The 21,851-nt window shown below is 51.0% G+C and overlaps 1 protein-coding gene across 1 annotated transcript in view; it reads left to right on the top strand.

The window, feature by feature from the left end:
• Positions 1-21,851, top strand: part of ARHGEF18 (Rho/Rac guanine nucleotide exchange factor 18) — a 97,002-nt gene that overhangs the window by 5,040 nt on the left and 70,111 nt on the right. Inside the window, exons 2-10 of the mRNA XM_031934816.1 lie at positions 3,732-3,892; positions 4,650-4,909; positions 7,719-7,869; positions 8,631-8,745; positions 10,362-10,419; positions 10,910-10,954; positions 12,426-12,503; positions 14,618-14,720; positions 14,888-15,029. Of these exons, the coding sequence (XP_031790676.1) occupies positions 3,821-3,892; positions 4,650-4,909; positions 7,719-7,869; positions 8,631-8,745; positions 10,362-10,419; positions 10,910-10,954; positions 12,426-12,503; positions 14,618-14,720; positions 14,888-15,029 (1,024 nt within the window). The 5' untranslated portion in view covers positions 3,732-3,820. The remainder of the gene's footprint in view (positions 1-3,731; positions 3,893-4,649; positions 4,910-7,718; positions 7,870-8,630; positions 8,746-10,361; positions 10,420-10,909; positions 10,955-12,425; positions 12,504-14,617; positions 14,721-14,887; positions 15,030-21,851) is intronic.

The raw sequence follows: 21,851 nt of genomic DNA, 5'->3' as shown, positions 1-21,851 counted from the left end.
AAAGAAAGAAAGAAAGAAAGAAAGAAAGAAAGAAAGAAAGAAAGAAAAAGAAAGAAAGAAAAGGTAGGCTATCTGCTCTATGATTTATGCCATTTTGTTTGAAATCAAGCCAGTTTTTTACATGACAAAATGGGACCAGGGACACATTATGCTTGAAGCTGCTTTGGTGTGTTATGTTTTTCCAATAGACAACAAGATCAATAGCTATTTACATTTTTAAAAGAAGCATTTATCCATGTACTATGAGAAACTGTGCGTGGTGAGCCCTTCTGAAGAGTGGGGAACCCTGGGCTGCTTCGCCTCTGGGTTTGACAGGGGATCCCATCCCCCAAGGCTGCCCCGGGTGTAGGGAACAGGAGCCTGGATTTATAGCATCCTCTCTGGGTGTCAGGGCCAGCGGGGCAGCATACGATGTTTACTCAGATACCTAGAAAGACCCCCACTGGGCTGGTTCTCATCTTTTCTTGCCTAAGATATGTCAGAGCAAAGGTACAAGCTCCAAAATAAAAGATGAGACACTCACTGTCTCCCTCCCTCAATGTACTTACCAGTGGGAGCTGGAACAGCCTGTACTGCCCAGCTCCCCACTCCCCGGCTCCACCCCCATCTCTGGCCTGGCTCCCACCTCTGCCTCCTCTGAGGGAGGCCAGATGCAGGAGAAAGAGGGAGGCTCAGCCAGGCCAAGAGGCTGTCCTGACATGTTTATATTCACAGGAGGATGAAAACCAGAGACACAAAAAAACCTTTGGGGGCAGAGACAGAAAAGACAGTAGGAGGTTGTCCAGGCACCGGGGGTAGGAATGGAGCCATTTGGGGGATAAGTGGGGATTTGAAAGGAGGCTGCCACCCAAGTCACATGAGGGCCAGCCAGAGCTAGAGCTGTGGCTCTTTAGAAAGAGACTGAAAAAGAGGGACCCTGGTGACCAAAAGGCAGAGGGAGGAAGAGGAGGCAGAGGAGGAGTCAGCAGGGAGGTGGGAGGGAAACGAGGATGGTGGCCACAAAGGAGAGATTCAAGAAGAAGGCAGGCTGTGGAAACAGTAGAGTGAGTCCTTAGGAAGTTAAACCTAAAATTAGCCAGGCACAGTGGCTCACGCCCATAATCCCAGCCCTTTGGGAGGCCGAGGCGGGTGAATCATGAGGTTAGGAGTTCAGGAGAGCAGCCTGGCCAAGATGGTGAAACCCTGTCTCTACTAAAAATACAAAAATTAGCCTGGTTTGGTGGCAGGCGCCTTTCATTCCAGCTACTCGGGAGGCTGAGGCAGTAGAATTGTTTGAACCTGGGAGGCAGAGATTGCAGTGAGCCGAGATAGCGCCGTTGCACTCCAGCCTGGGCGACAGAGTGAGACTGCATCTCAGAAAAATAAAAATAAAATAAAAAAAGAAAGTTAAACCTAAAATTGCCATGCAATTGTACCACTGCACTCCAGCCTAGGTGACAGAGCAGGAGGCTGTCTCAAAAAATAATAAAAGAGTTTGGGCACAGTGGCTCACGCCTGTCATCCCAGCACTTTGGGAGGCCGAGTGGGAGAGGATCACCTGAAATCAGGAATTTGAGACCAGCCTGGGCAACGTGATGAAACTGTGTCTCTACTGAAAATAGAAAAATCAGCCCGACGTGGTGGTGCACACCTGTATTTCCAACTACTCAGGAGGGTGAGGCAAGAGAATCGTTTGAACCCAGGAGGCAGAGGTTGCAGTGAGCCCAGATGGTGCCACTGCACTCCAGCCTGGGTGACAGAGCAAGACTCTGTCTCAAATAATAAATAAATATAAAAATAAAATGACCGGCCGGGCACGGTGGCTCAAGCCTGTAATCCCAGCACTTTGGGAGGCCGAGACGGGCGGATCACAAGGTCAGGAGATCGAGACCATCCTGGCTAACACGGTGAAACCCCGTCTCTACTAAAAATACAAAAAAACTAGCTGGGGGAGGTGGCAGGCGCCTATAGTCCCAGCTACTGGGGAGGCTGAGGCAGGAGAATGGCGTGGACCCGGGAGGCGGAGCTTGCAGTGAGCTGAGATCCGGCCACTGCACTCCAGCCCGGGCAACAGAGCAAGACTCTGTCTCAAAAAAATAAATAAATAAATAAAAAATAAAAATAAAATGACCATACAATCCAGCAATTCCACTTCTGGATATCTTCCCAGAAGAACTGAGAGCAAGGACTCACCGATATTCACACACTGATGTTGATAGCAGCGTTATTCACAAGAGCCAAGAGATGGAAAGAGCCCAGGTGTCCGCTGATGGATGGATGAATAAATGCGATGTGATCCATCCACACAATGGAATACAAGTCAACCTTAAAAAGGAAGGAAATTCTGACACATGCCGCAATGTGGAGGAACCGTGAGGCTGCTATGCTCGGTGAAATAAACCAGACACAAAAGGACAAATACTGTCTGATTCCCCTCGTAGGAGGTCTCTGGACTCGTCGGGTTCAAGATTTACCACCTCCCGCTTTTTCTTTTCTTTTGGAGACAGGGTCTTTGTCACCCAGGCTAGAGTGCGGTAGCATGATCACAGCTCACTGCAGCTTCGACCTCCAGGCTCAAATGATTCTCCCACCTCAGACTCCCAAGTAGTCTGCCACCATGCCCAACTCAATTTAATTTTTTTTTTTTTTTTTTGTAGAGATAGGGTCTTGTGTCGTCCAGGCTGGTCTCAAACTCCTGGGCTCAAGCGATCCTCCCAGACTGCTGGGATTCCAAGGCATGAGCCACCACGCCAGGCCTGGTCAGATTCATGGAGACAGAAAGTAGAAGGGTGGGTACCAGGGGCTGGGGAGGGAAATGAGGACGGAGTGTTTCATGGGAACAAAATTTTAGTTTGGGAAGATGAGAAAGTTCTGGAGATACGTGGAGGTGATGGTTGTACAGCAATGGAAATGTGCTTAATGATGCTGAACTGGACACTTAAAAATGGTTAAGAGATGGGCCCGGGAGCGGTGGATCCCGCCTGTAATCCCAACACTGGGAGGCTGAGGCAGGCAGATCACCTGAAGTCAGGAGTTCAAGACCATCCTGGCCAACATCGTAAAGCCTGTCTCTACTAAAAAACATATGTAAATTCTCCAGAAGCGGTTTTACAGGCACATGCCTGTAATCCCAGCACTTCGAGAGGCCGAGGCAGGCGAATCCCCTGAGGTCAGGAGTTCGAGACCAGCCCGGCCAACATGGTGAAACCCCGTCTTCTCCTGAAAATACAAAAATTAGCTGGGCATAATGGAGAGTGCCTGTAATCCCAGCTTCTCAGGAGGCTGAGGCAGAAGAATCGCTTGAACCTGGGAGGTGGAGGTTGCAGTGAGCTGAGATCATGCCACTGTACTCCAGCCTAGGCAGTAAAGCAAGACTCCATCTCAAAAAAAAAAGTTGATAAATTTTATGTGATGTGTATCTCACTGCAATAAAAAGAAGGGAGGGGCCAAATCTATAAAGACACAACATGGGTGAGTTCAGGTAAAAGGGCAAATGCTGCGTAGCTCCTCCTTCCTCATCCCAAGACAGGTGTGGACACAGGCCTCCTGCCTCCTGCCGGCCAAGATGTGCAGCTGACAAATTGACAGCATCTACCAAGGGCTGCCTGAGATCACATGGATGCCTGGAGCCGCATCTCAGCACTGGCCTCACATGGAGCCATGGGGGAAGCCTACCCACCCACCTACCCACCAAATCCTGTGTGCAGACAGTCCTAACAAAGGCCTGAAAAATGGCAATTCCTGTCCTCCAGATCCTGACAGCCCAGAGAAGGGGCATCTTACCAACCTTGAGGAGTCAGGAAAGCAACCTGGAGGGCATGCCCAAGCTGGGTTTTGACGGATGCATAGGAGTTCATCAGACAGACTCAGGATGGGCCGGGTGGGAGAGGAGGTTTTGCAAGGAGAAGAAAAGGTAGGTGCCCTGGCTGGACAGAATGACAAATAGAATGACTGGGAGAAGAGGGAAGTGAAAGACAAAAGAAGGGAAGGAAAAAGAAATAGGAACCAGAGCAGGAACTGTACCAAAAAAAACAACCAAAAAAAAAAATAATCAAGGCCGGGCGCGGTGGCTCAAGCCTGTAATCTCAGCACTTTGGGAGGCCGAGACGGGCGGATCACGAGGTCAGGAGATCGAGACCATCCTGGCTAACACGGTGAAACCCCGTCTCTACTAAAAATACAAAAAAAACTAGCCGGGCGAGGTGGCGGGCGCCTGTAGTCCCAGCTACTCCGGAGGCTGAGGCAGGAGAATGGCGTAAACCCGGGAGGCGGAGCTTGCAGTGAGCTGAGATCTGGCCACTGCACTCCAGCTCGGGCGACAGAGCAAGACTCCGTCTCAAAAAAAAAAAAAAAAAAAAAAAAAAAAAAAAATAATCAGATGGAAACTCAGTGACGAGAAGTGCTTCGCCAAGGCTAGAAGTAGGGGAATTTGGCATGGAAGACCAGACTGGTCTTTTTGTGGGGGTGAGGTCTTGAAGGTCCAGGTTAGGCAGGGCACTGGGGGACTACTCCTTCCCATTCCATTCCACTCGCTGTGAGAAGGGTGCTGAGCCCAGGTGGGGGACAGACAGGGTCTGAATGTTGGGAGCAGGGACCTTGTAGTCAAGAGACCCCAGGCTCTGCTGCCCCTTGGTGAACATCTTCTCTCTCCTCACCCTCCCAACCTACAGGAGGATGATTTTCCCAGGCGGCTCAGCGAGAGTGCGGAGGACCTCAGCCTGGATTTGGGGGCCCTTCAGGGCAGCGAGTATCTGCAGGACCTGGGCCTTGGGGCCCCTTCCCACAGCCAGCCTGGGGAGGCCTCAGACAGCCGCGCCCCCAATGAAGAACCAGGAAGGGATTCTCTTTTCTCCAACTTGGCGGGGTCCCAGGATCTGTCAAGGCGGCGCAGCTGGGAAAGGTCGCGGAGCTGCTCAGAGAGCTGGCGGAGGTCAGTTCCCCGCTGCTGCCTGCCTCCCACAATGCACCCCCGGGACAGGGCAGGGGTCCAGAAGGCCAGAGCCAGGTCTTGAGACAAGCTGCCCCTTGCACCTGCCATGGTCCCCAACCTTTTTGGCACCAGGGACCGGTTTCATGGAAGACGATTTTTCCATGGACCCAGGGGGAAAGGGGATACTTTCTGGATAATTCAAGCACATTCCATTTATCGTGCACTTTATTTCTATTATTATTACATTGCAATACATAATTAAGTAATTATACAACTCATCATCATGTAGAATCAGTGGGAGCCCTGAGCTTGTTTTCCTGCACTAGCTGGTCCATTCTGGGGGTCATGGGATCATTAGGCATTAGATTCTCTTTTTTTTTTGTTGAGATGGAGTCTCACTACATTGCCCAGGCTAGAGTGCAGTGGCATGATCTCGGTTCACTGCAAGCTCCGCCTCCCGGGTCCAAGCGATTCTCCTGCCTCAGCCTCTCAAGTAGCTGGGATTACAGGCGTGCATCACCACACCAGGCTAATTTTTGTATTTTTAGTAGAGATGGGGTTTCACCATGTTGGTCAGGCTGGTCTCGAACTCCTGACCTCATGATCCGCCTGCCTTGGCCTCCCAAAGTGTGGGGATTACAGGCGTGAGCCACTGCGCCTGGCCTAGATTCTCATATAGAGTGTGCAACCTGGATCCCTCACATGTGCAGTTCACGATACAGTTCTCGTTCCTATGAGAATTTTTTTTTTTTTTTTTGAGACAGAATCTCACTCTGTTGCCCAGGCTACAGGCTCACACCACCACACCCGGCTAATTTTTTGTATTTTTAGTAGATACAGAGTTTTACCATGTTGGCCAGACTAGTCTCAAACTGCTAACCTCAGAGGATCCGCCCGCCTCGGCCTCCCAAGTGCTGGAATTACAGGCATGAGCCACCAGGCCGGGCCCCTGCTCCTTTGAGAATCTAATGCTGCCACTCATCTGACAAGAGGCGGAGCTCAGGCGGTCATGCGAGCAATGGGGAGCGGCTGTAAATACAGACCAAGCTTCACTCACACGCATGCGCTCACCTTCTGCTTTGCAGCCCTGATTCTAAAAGCTCACGGACAGCTGGGCGCGGTGGCTCACGCCTGTAACTCCAGCACTTTGGGAGGCTGAGATGGGCGGATCACGAGGTCAGGAGATCGAGACCATCCTGGCTAACATGGTGAAACCCTGTCTCTACTAAAAATACAAAAACATTAGCCGGGCGTGGTGGCGGGGGCCTGTAGTCCCAGCTACTCGGGAGGCTGAGGCAGGAGAATGGCGTGAACCCGGGAGGCGGAGCTTGCAGTGAGCCGATATCGTGCCACTGCACTCCAGCCTGGGCGACAGGGTGAGACTCTGTCTCAAATAAATAAATAAATAAATAAATAAATAAATAAATAAATAAATAAATGGTCACAGACCAGTACCTACCAGTCTGTGGCCCAGGGGTTGGGGATCCCTGCTGTAGGGCCATGAGGGGCATCTGCACCATCAGAGGCAGCCCAAAAAACCTGCACGTGAGGCCGGGCGCAGTGGCTCACCTGTAATCCCAGCACCTTGGGAGGCCAAGGTGGGTGGATCACCTAAGGTCAGGAGTTCAAGACCAGCCTGGTCAACATGGCAAAACCCCCTGTCTACTAAAAATACAAAAATTAGCCGGGCATGGTGGTGCACACCTGTAGTCCCAGCTACTTGGGAGGCTGAGGCCCGAGAATCACTTGAACCCAGGAGACAGAGGTTGCAGTGAGCCAGGATTGTGCCACTTGCACTCCAGCCTGGGCAACAGAGCAAGACTCTATCTCAAAAAAAATAAAAATAAAAATAAAGAAAGAAAGAAAAAAAAAAAGGACTGCATGCACACACTGCAAGCACACACACTGCAAGCACACAAAAACCCAATCTTACACAGCTGCGCCGAGAGTACAGTCATGCTCAGCCCCCATCAGACCCATGCATATGAGCCTAAATGTGATCTGCATCCATGCACTTATGATCAAACCGGAAATGTGTGAGATGCCAGGCACCCCACAGTAGCAGCACCAAATAGTAGGAGGGGTGCTCTAGCCACCCCTAACCCGTGTCTCTCAACCCCTTCCAAGTCATCCCAAATAGAAATTCAGGCCGGGTGCAGTGGCTCATGCCTGTAATCCCAGGACTTTGGGAAGCAGAGTCGGGGGGATCACTTGAGGTCAGGAGTTTGAGACCAGCCTGGCCAATGTGGTGAAGCCTTGTCTCTACTAAAAATGTAAAAATTATCTGGGTATGGTGGTGCGTGCCTGTAATCCCACCTACTTGGGAGGCTGAGGCAGGAGAATCACTTGAATCTGGGAGGCGGAGGTTGCAGCGAGCTGAGATTGTGCCGCTGCACTCCAGCCTGGGTGACAGAGTGAGACTCTGTCTAAAAAAAAAAAAAGAGAGGAGGGAAGGGAAGGGAAGAGAAAGGAAAGGAAGGGAGGGGAGGGGAGGGGAAGGGAAGGGAAGGAGGAAAGGGAAAGAGAAGAAAAGAGAAAAGAAAAGAAAAAGAAAACCAGTCTGTGTAAAAACGATCTGAGATGCAAATGTAGCTCCAACAAATATAACCAGGCTGGCTTTCTTTGTACTCTCCCCCTTGTCACCAAATCCTCTCATATTGGGAGGTCTAGACCCCGGTCTGTGGCCTGTGCACCCTTCGCTGTCCTGGAAGGGCCCCCTTGCATGTTCTTTCAAGTCCCCCTGGATGCCTGGGGCTGGGGCAGCAGCCAGGTGGGCAAGAAGCCCCAGAACCCTGTCTTCTCCCACTAGGCTCAGCCTCGATGACTCAGCTGTGGATGAGGAACCCTGTCTCCCTCGGACACTGGCCAGCCTTGCTTTGAACCTGCCAGGAGGAGGGCTGAAGACTTGGACTCAAGGGTGTCTGTCTGGGGGCGGGACCCCTGCAGACAGTCCAGGCAAAGTGGGTGTAACCTGCAGCCACCCCTGACAATAGCATATTTTTGGGTCCAGAAGCCAGTGCTATGGGTAGGAAGGAGAGACTTGGCAGGGCTGGTGGTGTTTACCCACCATGGCGGGGTGGGGGCTGCTTATCTATGGCGTGGCCGATTCCTGGGTAGTCTCTGGGTCCTAAGATTCCAGCCCATGCCTGAAGGGTTTTCCCTGGGTAAGCATCTAGGGCAGGCTATGCATGGCCATGACTGCAACCCAAAGGCTGGAGACAAGGGGATGGGGGATGTCTTATCTTGCAATTTCAGCCAGGCTTGGAGGATCTTTGCCTGGAGTGTAGCCTGCAGCCGGAAGGCAGCTGTGTCTGTGGTTGGGGTAGGCAGCTAAGGAGAAGTTGTCTCTGACCCGAGATCCCAGCTCACACCTGAGGAATGTATGCTTGGAGTGGCTGGTGGCTGAGACATCTTTGGCTGTGATCACAAATGACCCTGGGGGAAATTTCTGGCCATTGTTGGAACGTGTGGCCCTGATACCTGGGGCTCCAGCTCATAGCTGGAGGCTCCTCGGCCAGGACTACATCTCTGTGACTGGGGAGGGGTGGCTGAACCCATGCCCTATGGCCGGGGGGAATGGCTGGAGGCTGAGGCTTGGATGAGTGTGTCACCCCGTTTCTGTGGAGGTGGCCCTGGCTGTGGGTGGGGACCCTCAACCTAGGGAACCTGCCTGCAGTCCAGGCTGCCTTCCCAGCTTAGTGAGATGTTTAATTCCCTGCAGGAATGTGACAGCCCCAAGAAAAGAGTGAGGTCAAGGTCCGTTCCTGTGTCCTCCTATGAGATCCGCTCCCCGGAAATCTCTCCGGATTTGGAAGTGCCTGCTCCACCTGTCCAAGGTAGCCAGCCTGGGAGTTTCCTTCATTCAAACCAAGTCAGGGAAAGAGGAACCTGGCCAACATGGTGAAACCCTGTTGGGGTTTCATCCTTCATCCTGGAGAGTCCCCTTGATGGGGCTCCCAATGGGCCCCAGGGAACAGAAGGGAGTTGGCTTAGGGTCCCCTGGGCAGGGACTGGGCAGAATGTTGGGGGAAGCCAGAGAGGGGAAGGGACCTCCAGCATCTGTCCCTCCTCCTCTCCCTACAACCCTTGAGCCAGTGTGAGATTGCCCCATTGCAATGACCTTGTCTCCGAGAGTCTCTCTCCTGTCTCTGACTCTTTTTTTTTTGAGACAGAGTCTTGGTGTGTCACCCAGGCTGCAGTGCAGTGGTACAATCTCAGCTCACTGCAACCTCCGCCTCCCGGGTTCAAACGATTCTCCTGCCTCAACCTCCCAAGTAGCTGGGACTACAAGCACCCGATACCATGCCCGGCTAATTTTTATATTTTTAGTAGACACAGGGTTTCGCCATGTTAGCCAGGCTGGTCTCAAAGTCCTGGCCTCGAGTGATTGGCTCGCCTCAACCTCCCAAAGTACTGGGATTACAGGCATGAACCACTGCGCCTGGCATTCTGACTGTTTCTTTATCTCTGAATTTTTATCCCAAGACCTCGCACCTCTCTGGCATCAGACAAACCTGGAGTCTAAACACATAACAAGTCTCTGAGCCTCTGTGGCTTCCTCTATTAGAAGAGGCGCGGCAGCTCACACCTGGAATCCCAGCACTTTGGGAGGCCGAGGCAGGTGAATAGCTTGAACCCAGGAGTTTGACGCCAGCCTGGGCAACATGGCAAAACCTTGTCTCTACTAAAAATATAAAAACAATTTGCTGGGCATGACGGTGTGCACCTGTAGTCCCAGCTACTTGGGAGGCTGAGGTGAGAGGATCACTTAAACCCAGGAGGTCAAGGCTGCAGTGAGCTCTGATGGCAGGACTGCACTCCACTCTGGGTGACAGAGTGAAACTGTCTCAAAAAAAAAAAAAAAAAAAAAAAGGCCTGGTGCGGTGGCTCACGCTTGTAATCCTAGCGCTTTGGGAGGCCGAGGCAGGTAGATCACATGAGGTCAGGAGTTTGAGACCAGCCTGGCCAACATGGTGAAACCCCATCTCTACTAAAAATATAAGAATTAGCTGGGCATGGTGGTGCGTGCCTGTAATCCCAGCTACTCGGGAGGCTGAGGCAGGAGAATCGCTTGAACCCGGGAGGCAGAGGTTGCAGTGAGCCGAGATTGAGCCATTGCACTCCATCCAGGGTGACAGAGTGAGACTCTAAGGAAAAAATGGGGAGGGGGATAATAAGCGTTATCTCCTTAAGGCCACTTGGAGAGTCTGCTGAGCTCACACATGTAAAGCACTTAATAGGGTGTAAGCACTCACGAGACACTGGGGACACCTGCGTTTGTCCCTGGCTCTCTGTCCTCTTCTCGTCTCTGTTCCCCGAGAGTACAGGCCTTGTCTGCATGGCCTCCAGTTCTGCAGGGGCTCAGGGTGGCATCCGGGAGGGCTCTGCTGGGCTGGTCCTGTCCCAGAACTCCTTACAGCTGTGCTTCCTGGGATGGGGGCGCTTCTTCCAGGCCTGGAACCTCCAGTGCTGGAGTGCATGGAAAAAGACCACGTGGAACCAGATCACGTGTGAGTTTCTGCCTCGTGGTGGGGGAGGGACCACCAGGGAACAGACCGGAAAGTCAGGGCTGCGGGCGGAGGGCTGCCGGGGTGCAGTGTTGCTGGCCATAAGTGACCAGGGCCAGACATCATCCCACTAGTCCCCCATAACTTCATCTTCTTTCTGACACCATCCTTCTCCCGGCGGGAGAGGCCCAGGCCCCTCAGAAAGGTTCTCAGTGTAGCCTTGGGAGATAACTGTGGCTTTTGTTTTCTTGTGAGACTTGGTCTCCCTCTGTCACCCAGGCTGGAGTGCAATGGTACAATCTCGGCTCACTGCAGCCTCTGCCTCCCAGGTTCAAGCGATTTTCCTGCCTCAGCCTCCAGAGTAGCTGGCTTTGAGTAGGGTCTGCATCAGGACCTGAGGCCTGGTTGGGCAACCCCAGCTTGTCTCGGGGAGAGTGTCTGTAACCTGGAGCTAATGTGGGCTGTTCTAATCACCACCCCCCCAACCCCACAGGCTGATTGTCCAGCAGGTGCTTCAAGAACTTCGACAGTACCACGGGTAAGTGGGAATTGGGACAGGCACGAGGGGACAGACGTGGAGGAACAAAGTGGGAGACAAGAGTAGGAGACGTGCAGGGGCGTGTACAGGTGTGGGAGACAGGGGTAGAGAAGACTGGGTGAGGGCTGGGCGAGGTGCCTCATGCCTGTAATCTCAGCAATTTGGGAAGCTGAGGAGGGTGGATCACCTGAGGTCAGGAGTTCGAGACCAGCCTGGTCAAGATGGTGAAACCCTGTCTCTACTAAAAATACAAAAATTAGCCGGGCATGGTGGCGGGCACCTGTAATCTCAGCTACTTAGGAGGCTGAGGCAGGAGAATTGCTTGAACCCGGAAAGTGGAGGTTGCAGCTAGCCGAGATCGCGCCATTGTACTCCAGCCTGGGTGACACAGCGAGACTCTGACTTAAAAAAAAAAAAAAAAAGAAAAAAGGGAAGGCTGCATTCAAGGGAAGAAAAATGAGGCAGGAGAGGAGGGAGGAGGCTAGAAGACAAGAGGTAGAGAGAGGCAGGCTGCCCCGGCACAGGGGGCCCTTGGAGCAAACAGGTAAAGGTGCCTCCTGCCTAAGACACTGCCATCTGTTACAAAATCTTCTTGTAGCCGGGTGCAGTGGCTCACACCACTGTAATCCCAACACTTTGGGAGGCCAAGGTGGGAGGATCATTTGGAGCCCAGGAGTTTGAGACCAGCTTGGGAAAAATAGTGAGACCCTGTTTCTACAAAAAAAATTAAAAATTTGCTGGGTGAGGTGGCTCACGCCTGTAATCCCAGCAATTTGGGAGGCTGAGGTGGGAGGATTGTTTGAGCCCAGGAGTTTGAGACCAGCCTGGGCAACAGAGTGAGACTCTGTCTGTATAAAATTTTTGTTGTTGTTAGCTGGGCGTGCTGGCACATACCTGTTAGTCCCAGCTATTCTTGGGGGGTGTGGGGGTGTTGACACAGGAGAATGGCTGAGTCTAGGCATTGAAGGCTGCCATGAGCCATGATTATGCCACTGCACACCAGCCTGAGCAACAGAGCCAAACCCTGTTTTAAAAAAAAAAAAATTGTGTAAGATTTAAGTACTTGGTTAAAAAAAAAAAATTAAAAATTAGCCAGGCATGGTGGCACATGCCTATAGTCCCAGCTACTCAGGAGACTGAGGCGGAAGGATCGCTCAAGCCCCACAGGTCGAGGCTGCAGTGAGCTGTGATTGTACCACTACACTCCAGCCTGGGCAACAGAGTGAGACCCCATCTCTATTTAAAAAGAAAAAAAAAATCTTCCTGCTAACACTGATTTTGTTCAGCCAAGACACATTACTGCCCTCTGCTGGAAAACCTGTCATAATGTCTCACACACAAGCCCAGAGTGTCAAGGACGGGTGGGCTATTAGACGGGGTACCTGGTGCCTGCCTGTACTTGGTAGCACTGGGGTAGGTGAGTGGGAGAGGAGGCTGCTGACCCAGGTATCTGTCCCCTCTAATCCTGCAGGGCCCGGCAGAGGGCTTGCATGTCAGCCAGCTCCGGAGAAGCCCACTCGAACCTGACCTGGTTTGAATTCCTGTCGGAGTAAGTATACAGACCTGCTGCAAGTGAGAACGGCAGGGGAGGGCAGCCTTGGGTTTGAACAAGTGTTTACGGATGGTCCTTTGGGCCAGGCCCCCTGTGCTGGAGGCAGGAGCTGGGGCCCCCATCAGGGCAATGGTGGGAGCTGGCAGGGAAGGGAGGGATGAGGCTGTGGTATACCCTGAGAGAACAGAGGAAGACTTCCTGGAGGAAGTGACGATGTAAGCAGGGTTCTGACGGAAGGGTAGGAGTTTGCCAATATGTGCAGATGAGGATGAAGGAAACAAAACGGAATTAGAAGGCTTAGGGAATGACATCAGAGTAGGGCGGGGAGGAGAGAAGGTGGGAGAAGTCAACAGAGACCAGACCACCTCAGCCACATGAGAGAGCTCAGACTTTATCCTAAAGAGCAGTGGGGCTCGGGTGTTGTGACTCATGCCTGTAATCCCAGCACTTTGGGAGGCCGAGGAGGGTGGATCATCTGAGGTCAGGAGTTCAAGATCAGCCTGGCCAACATGGTGAAATCCAATCTCTACTAACAATACAAAAATTAGCCGGATGTGGTGGCGAGTGCCTGTAATCCCAGCTGTTCGGGAGGCTGAGGCAGGAGAATCACTTGAACCCAGGAGGCAGAGGTTGCAGTGAGCCGAGATCGCGCCCTTGCACTCCAGCCTGGGTGACAGAGTGAAACTCCCTCTCAAAAATAAATAAATAAATAAATAGCAGGGGGATTCTGCGAGCATCATCAGTTCTGGTGAGAGGATGGGGACAGGATGAGGATCACAGACAAGGCTGAAGGTCCCTGAATCCCTCTCTCTCCCTCCTTTCCTCCCTCCCTTTCTCATTCACTCATTCATTCAACAAACATTTACGAATATTTACAAAGTTCCAGAAGCCACTTGGACTGGGATCGGGGGCACAGACTGGAGAAATGGCATCTCCACCCAGGAAATAGATCCTACCAGAGCAGGAATCATGTCTGCCTTATATGTCACTGACCTAATATTTATTAAATGAGGGTGTCCCTGAAATCCAGGAAGCCATGCCAGTGACCCGAGGATGGAGTTGGGGATGGGGGAGGAGATAGAAGAACGAGCAGGATTTAAAGACCAATTAGGGCTGGGTGCGGTGACTCATGCCTGTAATCCCAGCACTTTGGGAGGCTAAGGTGGACGGATCACCTGAGGTCAAGAGTTCGAGACCAGCCTGGCCAACATGGTGAAACCTCGCCTCTACTAAAAATACAAAACAGGTTGGGCGTGGTGGCTCACACCTGTAATCCCAACACTTTGGGAGGCCGAGGCGGGTGGATCATGAGGTCAGGAGATGGAGACCATCCTGGCTAACACAGTGAAACCCCGTCTCTACTGAAAATACAAAAAATTAGCTGGGCGTGGTGGCGGGTGCCTGTAGTCCCAGCTACTCGGGAGGGTGAGGCAGGAGAGTGGCGTGAACCCAGGAGGCAGAGCTTGCAGTGAACCGAAATCACACCACTGCACTCCAGCCTGGGCGACAGAGCAAGACTTAGTCTCAAAGAAAAAAAAAAAAAGCAGACAAAAAACAAAAACCAACAATTAGCTGTGGCACACACCTGTGGTCCCAGCTACTCGGGAGGCTGAGGCATGAGAATCGCTTGAACCTGGAGGCAGTGGTTGCAGTGAGTGGAAATTGCACCACTGCACTCCAGCCTGGGTTACAGAGTGAGACTCTGTCTCAAAAAAATTTTAAATAAATAAATAAATAAATAAATAAGGTCAATTAGATACCGGGTGGGGGTGGAGGGTGTGAATTAGAGATAGAAATCACAAGTGAACAGAGCTGAAATTCCCAGCCCAGGCATTGAGGGACCGCAAACCTGAGATCATGTTGCATTTCAGTCTGCAAACCCAGTCCCCAAAGCTCCCGGAACTTTGCAAACATGCATTCGTGTTTGCTGAGTGAATAAGTAAGAGAGGGAAGGAGGGAGGGAAGGAGGAAGTCAAGGGTCAGGGAAGGGGTAAGACAGGACCGGGAGGCCACAGGGAGACAGATTCCAGGTGGATTCCTGGAGCAACCCACAGGTCTGCCTCAGAATGGCCGCTGGCCCCCTCTAGTGGACCTTCCCTCTCGTCCCCCAGGAGCGAGGACAGTGCTGGCAAGAATGAGAAGAGTGAAAAGAGTACCAGCGTGAAGCGCAGGCTGAGCTGCCTCCGCAGTCGAGTGACCAGGCAGAAGGAGAAGGTCAGGGGAGCTGAGCCACGGGGCCCCCCCTCTGCCTTCCCCAGCTTGGCATGCTGCCCTTAACCCAGGAGCCCTGTGACTGGGGCTGGCGGTGCGCTGCGTACACAGTACCTAAGAGGGCCAGCCCCTGCAGAGGGCATCCTGAGACCTGCCTCTGTCCCATCCAGGGGAAGAGCCCAGCACATCTAAAGGACAAGGGCCAGGATGCACGAGAGAGGCGGGAGTGTGTCCATGGGCACCAGCTCGTGCAAGGGACCTTCTCCAGCCCCTCCAGCTGCCCCCTGTGTGGCAAACCCTTCTTGAGCTTGGGTAAGTCTGGTGGCCCAATCCATCCTCCTGGAGGACAGTCACCTTCTCTTCTTCGCGTCCTTTCAATCATACTTCTGGGCTCTCTTGATGTGTGCGTCCTCGTTCTGTTTTGCCCTCTCCTTGGCGGCTCCCTGGAAAGAACCAGGGATGACTCCCTGGGCACAGGGTCCCTTGGGCTAACTCAGGACTGGCAACAGTCCCTTTAAGTCCCAGCTTTTGACATTGTGGGAATCCTCCTGCAGCATCTGGACTTGAGCCATGGATGGGTTTGCTAGGGCTGTCAGGACAAAGCACCACTTACCAGGTGGCTTAACCATCACAGATATATTCCCTTGCAGTTCTGGAGGCTTAAAGTCTAAGATCAAGGGCTGAGCTTCATAGGAAGGTGCCAGGAAATGATCCGTTCCAGGCGTCTCTCCTGGCTTCATCCCTTAGCGTCACATGGCCCTGCCTGTATCCCATTTTCCCCTTTCTATGAGGATACCAGCCACATTGGGTTAGCAGCTCACCAGACTCCAGTGTGGCCTCATCTTGGCTTATTTACATTCGCAAAGACTCTATTTACAAATAAGGTCACACCCTGCAGGACAGAAGTCGGGGAGTAGGATTGCAACATATAAATTTGATGGTGGGGAGGCATACAATTTTATCCGTAACAGGTCATTTTCTGCTTCCTGGGGCTCTTGGTGGTTGCGGGGTTGCAAGGGGAAGAGTCTCTACTCAAGAAAGAGTACCGGATTCAAGAGACTCCCAGAAAGAGATGGCTCTGGTCATCGCTGGGATTTAGAACTTAGTCTTTTTGCAAATAAGCTCCACTTTGAAGGGAATGAAGAAGAGGAGGTGGTGGCAATTGCGTGTTAGAAAAGATGCGTGCGCCGTTTGTAGCAAGAATCCAAACCGCCATCTGTGGCAGAACGCAGGCTAGTTCACAGTTTCTGGACCTTAGCACTGTCAATATTTGGGTCCACGTAATTCTTTGTTCTAAGGGGCTATCCTGTGCATCGTAGGATATTTAGTAGCATCCCTGGCATCTGCCCTCTAAATGCCAGTAGTAACCACCTCCTGCTTCCAGTTGCAACAACCAAAAATGTCTCCGGCCATGGCCAAAAGTCTCCTGGGGGACAGAATTGCCTTCAGACAGGAATCAATGGGTGAATGAGATGGGCAAGCAGATCCTAGATAGGCTTAGACCATGCAGTGACAGCAACATCTGCACCCTGAGGCAAGTGCTTCTGAGCAACCTGACCGCAGGTTTTGCATTTGTCCGCTTTACCTGCTCCAGGCGCGGGAATTTTCCTTCTTTCTCGTTTCCCTCTCTTTCTGCAGTGCCATTGCTGGCCATGGGGCTGGGCGTGGCTGTTGGTGGTCAGTGGTGTCAAGGGTGCTCCTCTTTGGGCTTTTCCTTTGTTAGGCAATCTCCATCCAGCTCTGTGACCCATGAGCCGTCCTCAGCAGAGGCTGGCATGGGCTTTTTGCAAAATCTTTTTTTTTTTTTTTTTTTTTTGCGACAGGATTTCACTCTGTTGCCCAGGCTGAAGTGCAATGGTGTGATCTCAGCACACTGCAGCCACTGCCTCCTGGGCTCAAGCAATCTTCCCACTTCCTCCTCCTGAGTAGCTGGGTCTACAGATGTGCACCACCATGCTTGGCTAATTTTTTAACTTATTTTTGTAGAGCCAAGGTCTCACTATATTGCCCAGGCTGCTTTCAAACTCCTGGACTCAAGCGATCCTCCTGCCTCAGCCTCCCAAAGTGCTGGAATTACAGGCGTGAGTCACTCACCGTGCCCAGCCTTTGCCAAATCTTCAGTGCACCAACAAAGTCAGCGTGTTGAATTTGAGACAGCAGGTGACTCTGTCTTTTCCCTGACACCTTGTTCTGTTCTGCAGGGCATGAGGTGCGCTCAATCTATCTTAGGCATCAGATGCAAGGGGCAGGTAGGAGGTTGGAAGTTGGGTGAGTAAAGCCAGAGATCTAGAACCAAGGCTGCACAGAGCAGGTTCTGGGAGCCTGCTCTTGGGTGCTCTTGCTTGAACAGCTCCAGGTTGAGCTGAACTAGGCACTTCCTTCTATGATTGCTGGTTCACTATCATTCTCCATTTGTTTCTGTTCCTGCTTTCACTTTTCAGAAAAATCCTGAGGTCTTTAAACTCTGATTGGGGGTCATCCATGGTCTTGTATGTCGTTGGCCCACTGACTTAGAGCATCACCGTCATCTGGGAACTTCATTATTATTATTATTATTATTATTATTATTTTGAGATGGAGTCCCACTCTGTCACCCAGGTTGAAGTGCAGTGGCACGACCATAGCTCACTGCAAATTTCACCTCACAGGTTCAAGTGATTCTCCTGCCCCAGCCTCCCGAGTAGCTGGGATTACAGGCACCCACCACCATGCCCAGCTAATTTTTGTATTTTTAGTAGAAACAGGGTTTCACCACGTTGGTCACGCTGGTCTCAAACTCCTGACCTCAAGTAATTTGCCTGCCTCGACCTCCCAAAGTGCTGGGATTACAGGTGTGAACCACCTTACCTGGCCTGTCACCTGGGAACTTTTAAAACTTTTATTTTTATTTTAGAGGCAGGATCTCTCTCTCTCTCTGCCCCAGGCTGGAGGGCAGTGGTGTGATCATAGCTCACTGCAGCCTTGAAATCCTTGGCTTAAGCAATCCTCCCTGGAGTTGTATGCCACATCTGCTGTGTCTCTGCATTTTTCTGGAGGAGGTGAGCATCCAGGGTTTTCATCAGATCTCCAAATAGAACATGTGACCTCGATCTCGAAAAAGGTTGGCAACAATTTACTAAGTCAGGGACTGGCACACTGCAGTCCATCACCTGTTTTGTTTTTTGAGTTTTTTGTTTGTTTGTGTACACTGAAAGCTAAGAATAGTGTGGGTTTTTTACATTTGTAAATGGTTGAAAACAAATATTTGGTGACACACAACCGTTCTATGAAATTTGCATTTTACAGTCTGCAAATAAGGTTTTGTTGCAGGACAGCTCTCCTGTTCATTTATGTATCATCTTCGGTTGTTTCCAAGCTACATCTTTGTTTTGTTTTGTTCTGAGACAGAATCTCACTCTGTCGCCCACGCTGGAGTGCAGTGACACGATGTCGGCTCACTGGAGCCTCCACCTCCCAGGTTCAAGCAATTCTCATGCCCCAGCCTCCCGAGTGGCTGGGATTACAGGTGCCTGCCACCATGCCTGGCTAATTTTTTTCAGTAGAGATGGGGTTTCACCATGTTGGCCAGGCTAGTCTCAAACTGCTGACCTCAAGTGATCCACCCACTTCTGCCTCCCAAAGTGCTGGGATTATAGGCATGAGCCACCATGTCTGGCTCAAGCTACACTTTTGGTTGGCAGAGTTGAGTTTGCAGCATTACAGAGCAAGTTTGCCAACCCCTGAATGAGGTTATCTGGTAGCAAGCAAGGCGAGTAGCTTATCATGTCCTGCAAATCAATAAACCCCTTACAAAAATGACCTTGAGCGATGAGAGTTCCAACAGTGTCTAATTTCCTGAATGTCACTTTATAATCATAAAAGACTTTGCACAAATAACAACAATGGTTAGCATTACCGTACAGAGCACTTACACTGTCGCAAACACTGTAAGTGCTTTAGTTTGTTTTTATTTAGATATTTATTTTTTTATAGGGACAGGGTCTTGCTATGTTGTCCAGGCTAGTCTCGCATTCCTGCCTTCAGGTGATCCTCCCGCCTATGCCTCCCAAAGTGCTGGGATTACTGGTATGAACTACCGAGCCTGGTCTGTAAGTGCTCTAAACCGATTTCCTCATTCAGCTTTGTAACTCTATAGACACTAGCACTTTCTCTCTTTCATAGATGAGGAAACTGAGGCCCAAAGAAGTTAAGTTTTTGCTTAAGTCAGGATTTGAACTCAGCCTGAGCCCCTGATCACCAGTCCATTGCCACATGATGCCCTTTGATTTTGATTTGATTTATTTATTTGTTTGTTTGTTTCTAGATGGAGTCTCGCTCTGTCACCCAGGCTGGAGGGCAGTGGTGCCATCCCAGTTCACTGCAACTTCCTCCTCCCAGGTTCAAGCCATTCTCCTGCCTCAGCCTCCCAAGCAGCTGGGATTGCAGGCATGTGCCACCATACCCGGCTACTTTTTTATTTTTAGTAGAGATGGGGTTTCACCATGTTGGCTAGGCTGGTCTCAAACTCTTGACCTCAGGTGATCCACCCGCCTCAGCCTCCCAAAGTGCTGGGATTACAGGTGTGAGCCACCGCGCCCCACCTGCCCTTTGATTTTTAAAAAAATATACTTTTAATTTTATATTTATAGGAAAGTACAAAGAAAGTAGAGACAGTCCCCTTAAGCCCTCCTTCCCATCTTCTCCTCATGTTATTTTTAATTTTTTTTTTTTTTTTTGAGACGGAGTCTTGCTCTGTCGTCCAGGCTGGAGTGCAGTGGCCGGATCTCAGCTCACTGCAAGCTCTGCCTCCCGGGTTTATGCCATTCTCCTGCCTCAGCCTCCCGAGTAGCTGGGACTACAGGCGCCCACCACCTCGCCTGGCTAGTTTTTTGTATTTTTTAGTAGAGACGGGGTTTCACCATGTTAGCCAGGATGGTCTCGATCTCCTGACCTCGTGATCCGCCCGTCTCGGCCTCCCAAAGTGCTGGGATTACAGGCTTGAGCCACCGCGTCCGGCCTATTTTTAATTTTTTTGAGACAGAGTCTCACTCTGTTGCCCAGGCTGGAGTGCAGTGGGATGATCACAGCTCACTGCAGCCTCGACTTCCTGAGTTTGCGAGATCCTCCCACCTCAGCCTCCCAAGTAGCAGGGACTACAATCTTATACCACCAAATTTGGCTAATTTTTTTTTTTTTTTAATGAGACTAGGTCTTGCTTGTTGCCCAGGCTGGAGTGCAGTGGTGTGATCTTGGCTGACAGCAACCTCCACCTCCTGGGCTCAAGCAATTCTCTCACCCCAGTCTCCCAAGTAGCTGGGACTGGAGGCGCATGCCATCGCAGCAGGATAATTTATTTTATTTCTATTTTTATTTTTGTAGAAACAGGGTTTTGTCATGTTGCCCGAGCTGGTCTTGAACTCCTGGGTTCAAGCGATCCACTCACCTCAGCCACCCAAAGTGCTGGGATTACATATGTGAGCCACTGCATCCACCCCACCTTTATTTATTTATTTATTTATTTTATTTTATTTTATTTTTTTGAGACGGAATCTCACTTTGTCATCCAGGCTAGAGTGCAGTGGTGCCATCTTGGCTCACTGCAACCTCTGCCTCCCAGGTTCAACGATTCTCCTGCCTCAGTCTCCCGAGTAGCTGGTATTACAGGTGTGCACCACCACGCCTGGCTGATTTTTGTATGTTTAGTAGAGATGGGGTTTCACCATGTTGGCCAGGCTGGTGACAAGGTCCTGACCTCAAGTGATCCGCCCTCCTCGGCCTCCCAAGGTGCTGGGATGACAGACATGAGCCACCGCGCCTGCCTTACATCATCTTGAATCATCCTCTCTCCCTAATGTCTCTGGCTGTGAGGGTATCTCCATCTTACCTTACTGCTTATGACTGTGACAGCCTTGAGAAGTACTAGCCAGGCATCTGCTACACAACCTCCCAGTCTGGGTTTGTCTGATGTTTTATTAGAATGAGCCAGGGGTTGTGGTTTTTTAGAACTCTCTTGTCTCATCAAATCAGGAGGTCCATGCTATCCACAGGACATCCCTGGAGATATCAACCTTAATCATTGTGAAGGTAACGTCTCCAAAAGTAACTACTTTTCAGTTTCCCTACTCTGTTCTTTGGAAGCAAGTCATGACATCCATCCCACTCTCAGGGTGGTGGGAATGAAGTTCTTTCTGCTATAGACATCATTTGATTTTGATTTGTAGGACAACTCTTTGATTTCAAGAAAGATTTGAGTTTGTGTGAAAGAAACGATATGGGGCTGAGTGCGGAAGCTCACGCCTGTAATCTCAGTGCTTTGGGAGGCTGAGGCAGGAGGATCCCTTGAGCTCAGGAGTCTGGGCAATATAGTGAGACCCTTGTCTCTACAACAAAAATGTTAAAAATTTAGCCAGGTGTGGTAGCACTCGCCTATAATCCTAGCTACTTGGGAGGCTGAGGTGGGAGCATTGCTTGAGCCCAGATGTTCAAGGCTACAGTGAGCTACGATCTGCCACTGCCCTTTAGCCTGGGCCACAGAGCAAGACCCTGTCCCTAAAAAGAAAAAAGAAATAATGTGGGTAAAGGCCAGGTGTGGTGGCTCACGCCTGTAATCCCAGCACTTTGGGATACCAAGGCAGGAGGATGACTTGAGGTCAGGAGTTTGAGACCAGCCTGGCCAACATGCTGAGACCCCATCTCCATTGAAAACACAAAACAATTAGTGGGGCATGGTGGTGCACGCCTGTAATCACAGCTACTCAGGAGGCTGAGGTGGGAGGATCCCTTGAACCCAAGAGGTGGAGGTTGCAGTGAGGCAAGATTGCACCAGTGCACTGCAGCCGGGGCGACAGAGGGAGACTCCGTCAGAAAGAAAAGAAAAGAAAGAAAAGAAAAGAAAAGAAAAGAAAAGGAAAGAAAAGAGAAAAGAAAAGAAAAGAAGGAAGGAAGGAAAGAAAGAGGAAGGAAGGAAGGAAGGAAGGAAGGAAGGAAGGAAGGAAGGAAGGAAGGAAGGAAGGAAAGGCAGGCAGGCAGGCAGGCGATGTGGGTAGCAGGTAGCATGATGGCACGATGTCTGGCACATATGGGCAATGGTATCTTGTATCATCATCATCATCCTCTTCATTTTTTTGTTATTGTCATATAAAGTCTTTTAGCCAA

Source organism: Piliocolobus tephrosceles, chromosome 21, assembly GCF_002776525.5.
Source record: "Piliocolobus tephrosceles isolate RC106 chromosome 21, ASM277652v3, whole genome shotgun sequence".
NCBI lineage: Eukaryota > Metazoa > Chordata > Mammalia > Primates > Cercopithecidae > Piliocolobus > Piliocolobus tephrosceles.
The sequence above is the reverse complement of the archived record's forward strand: the minus strand, read 5'-3'. Positions and strand labels throughout refer to the sequence as shown.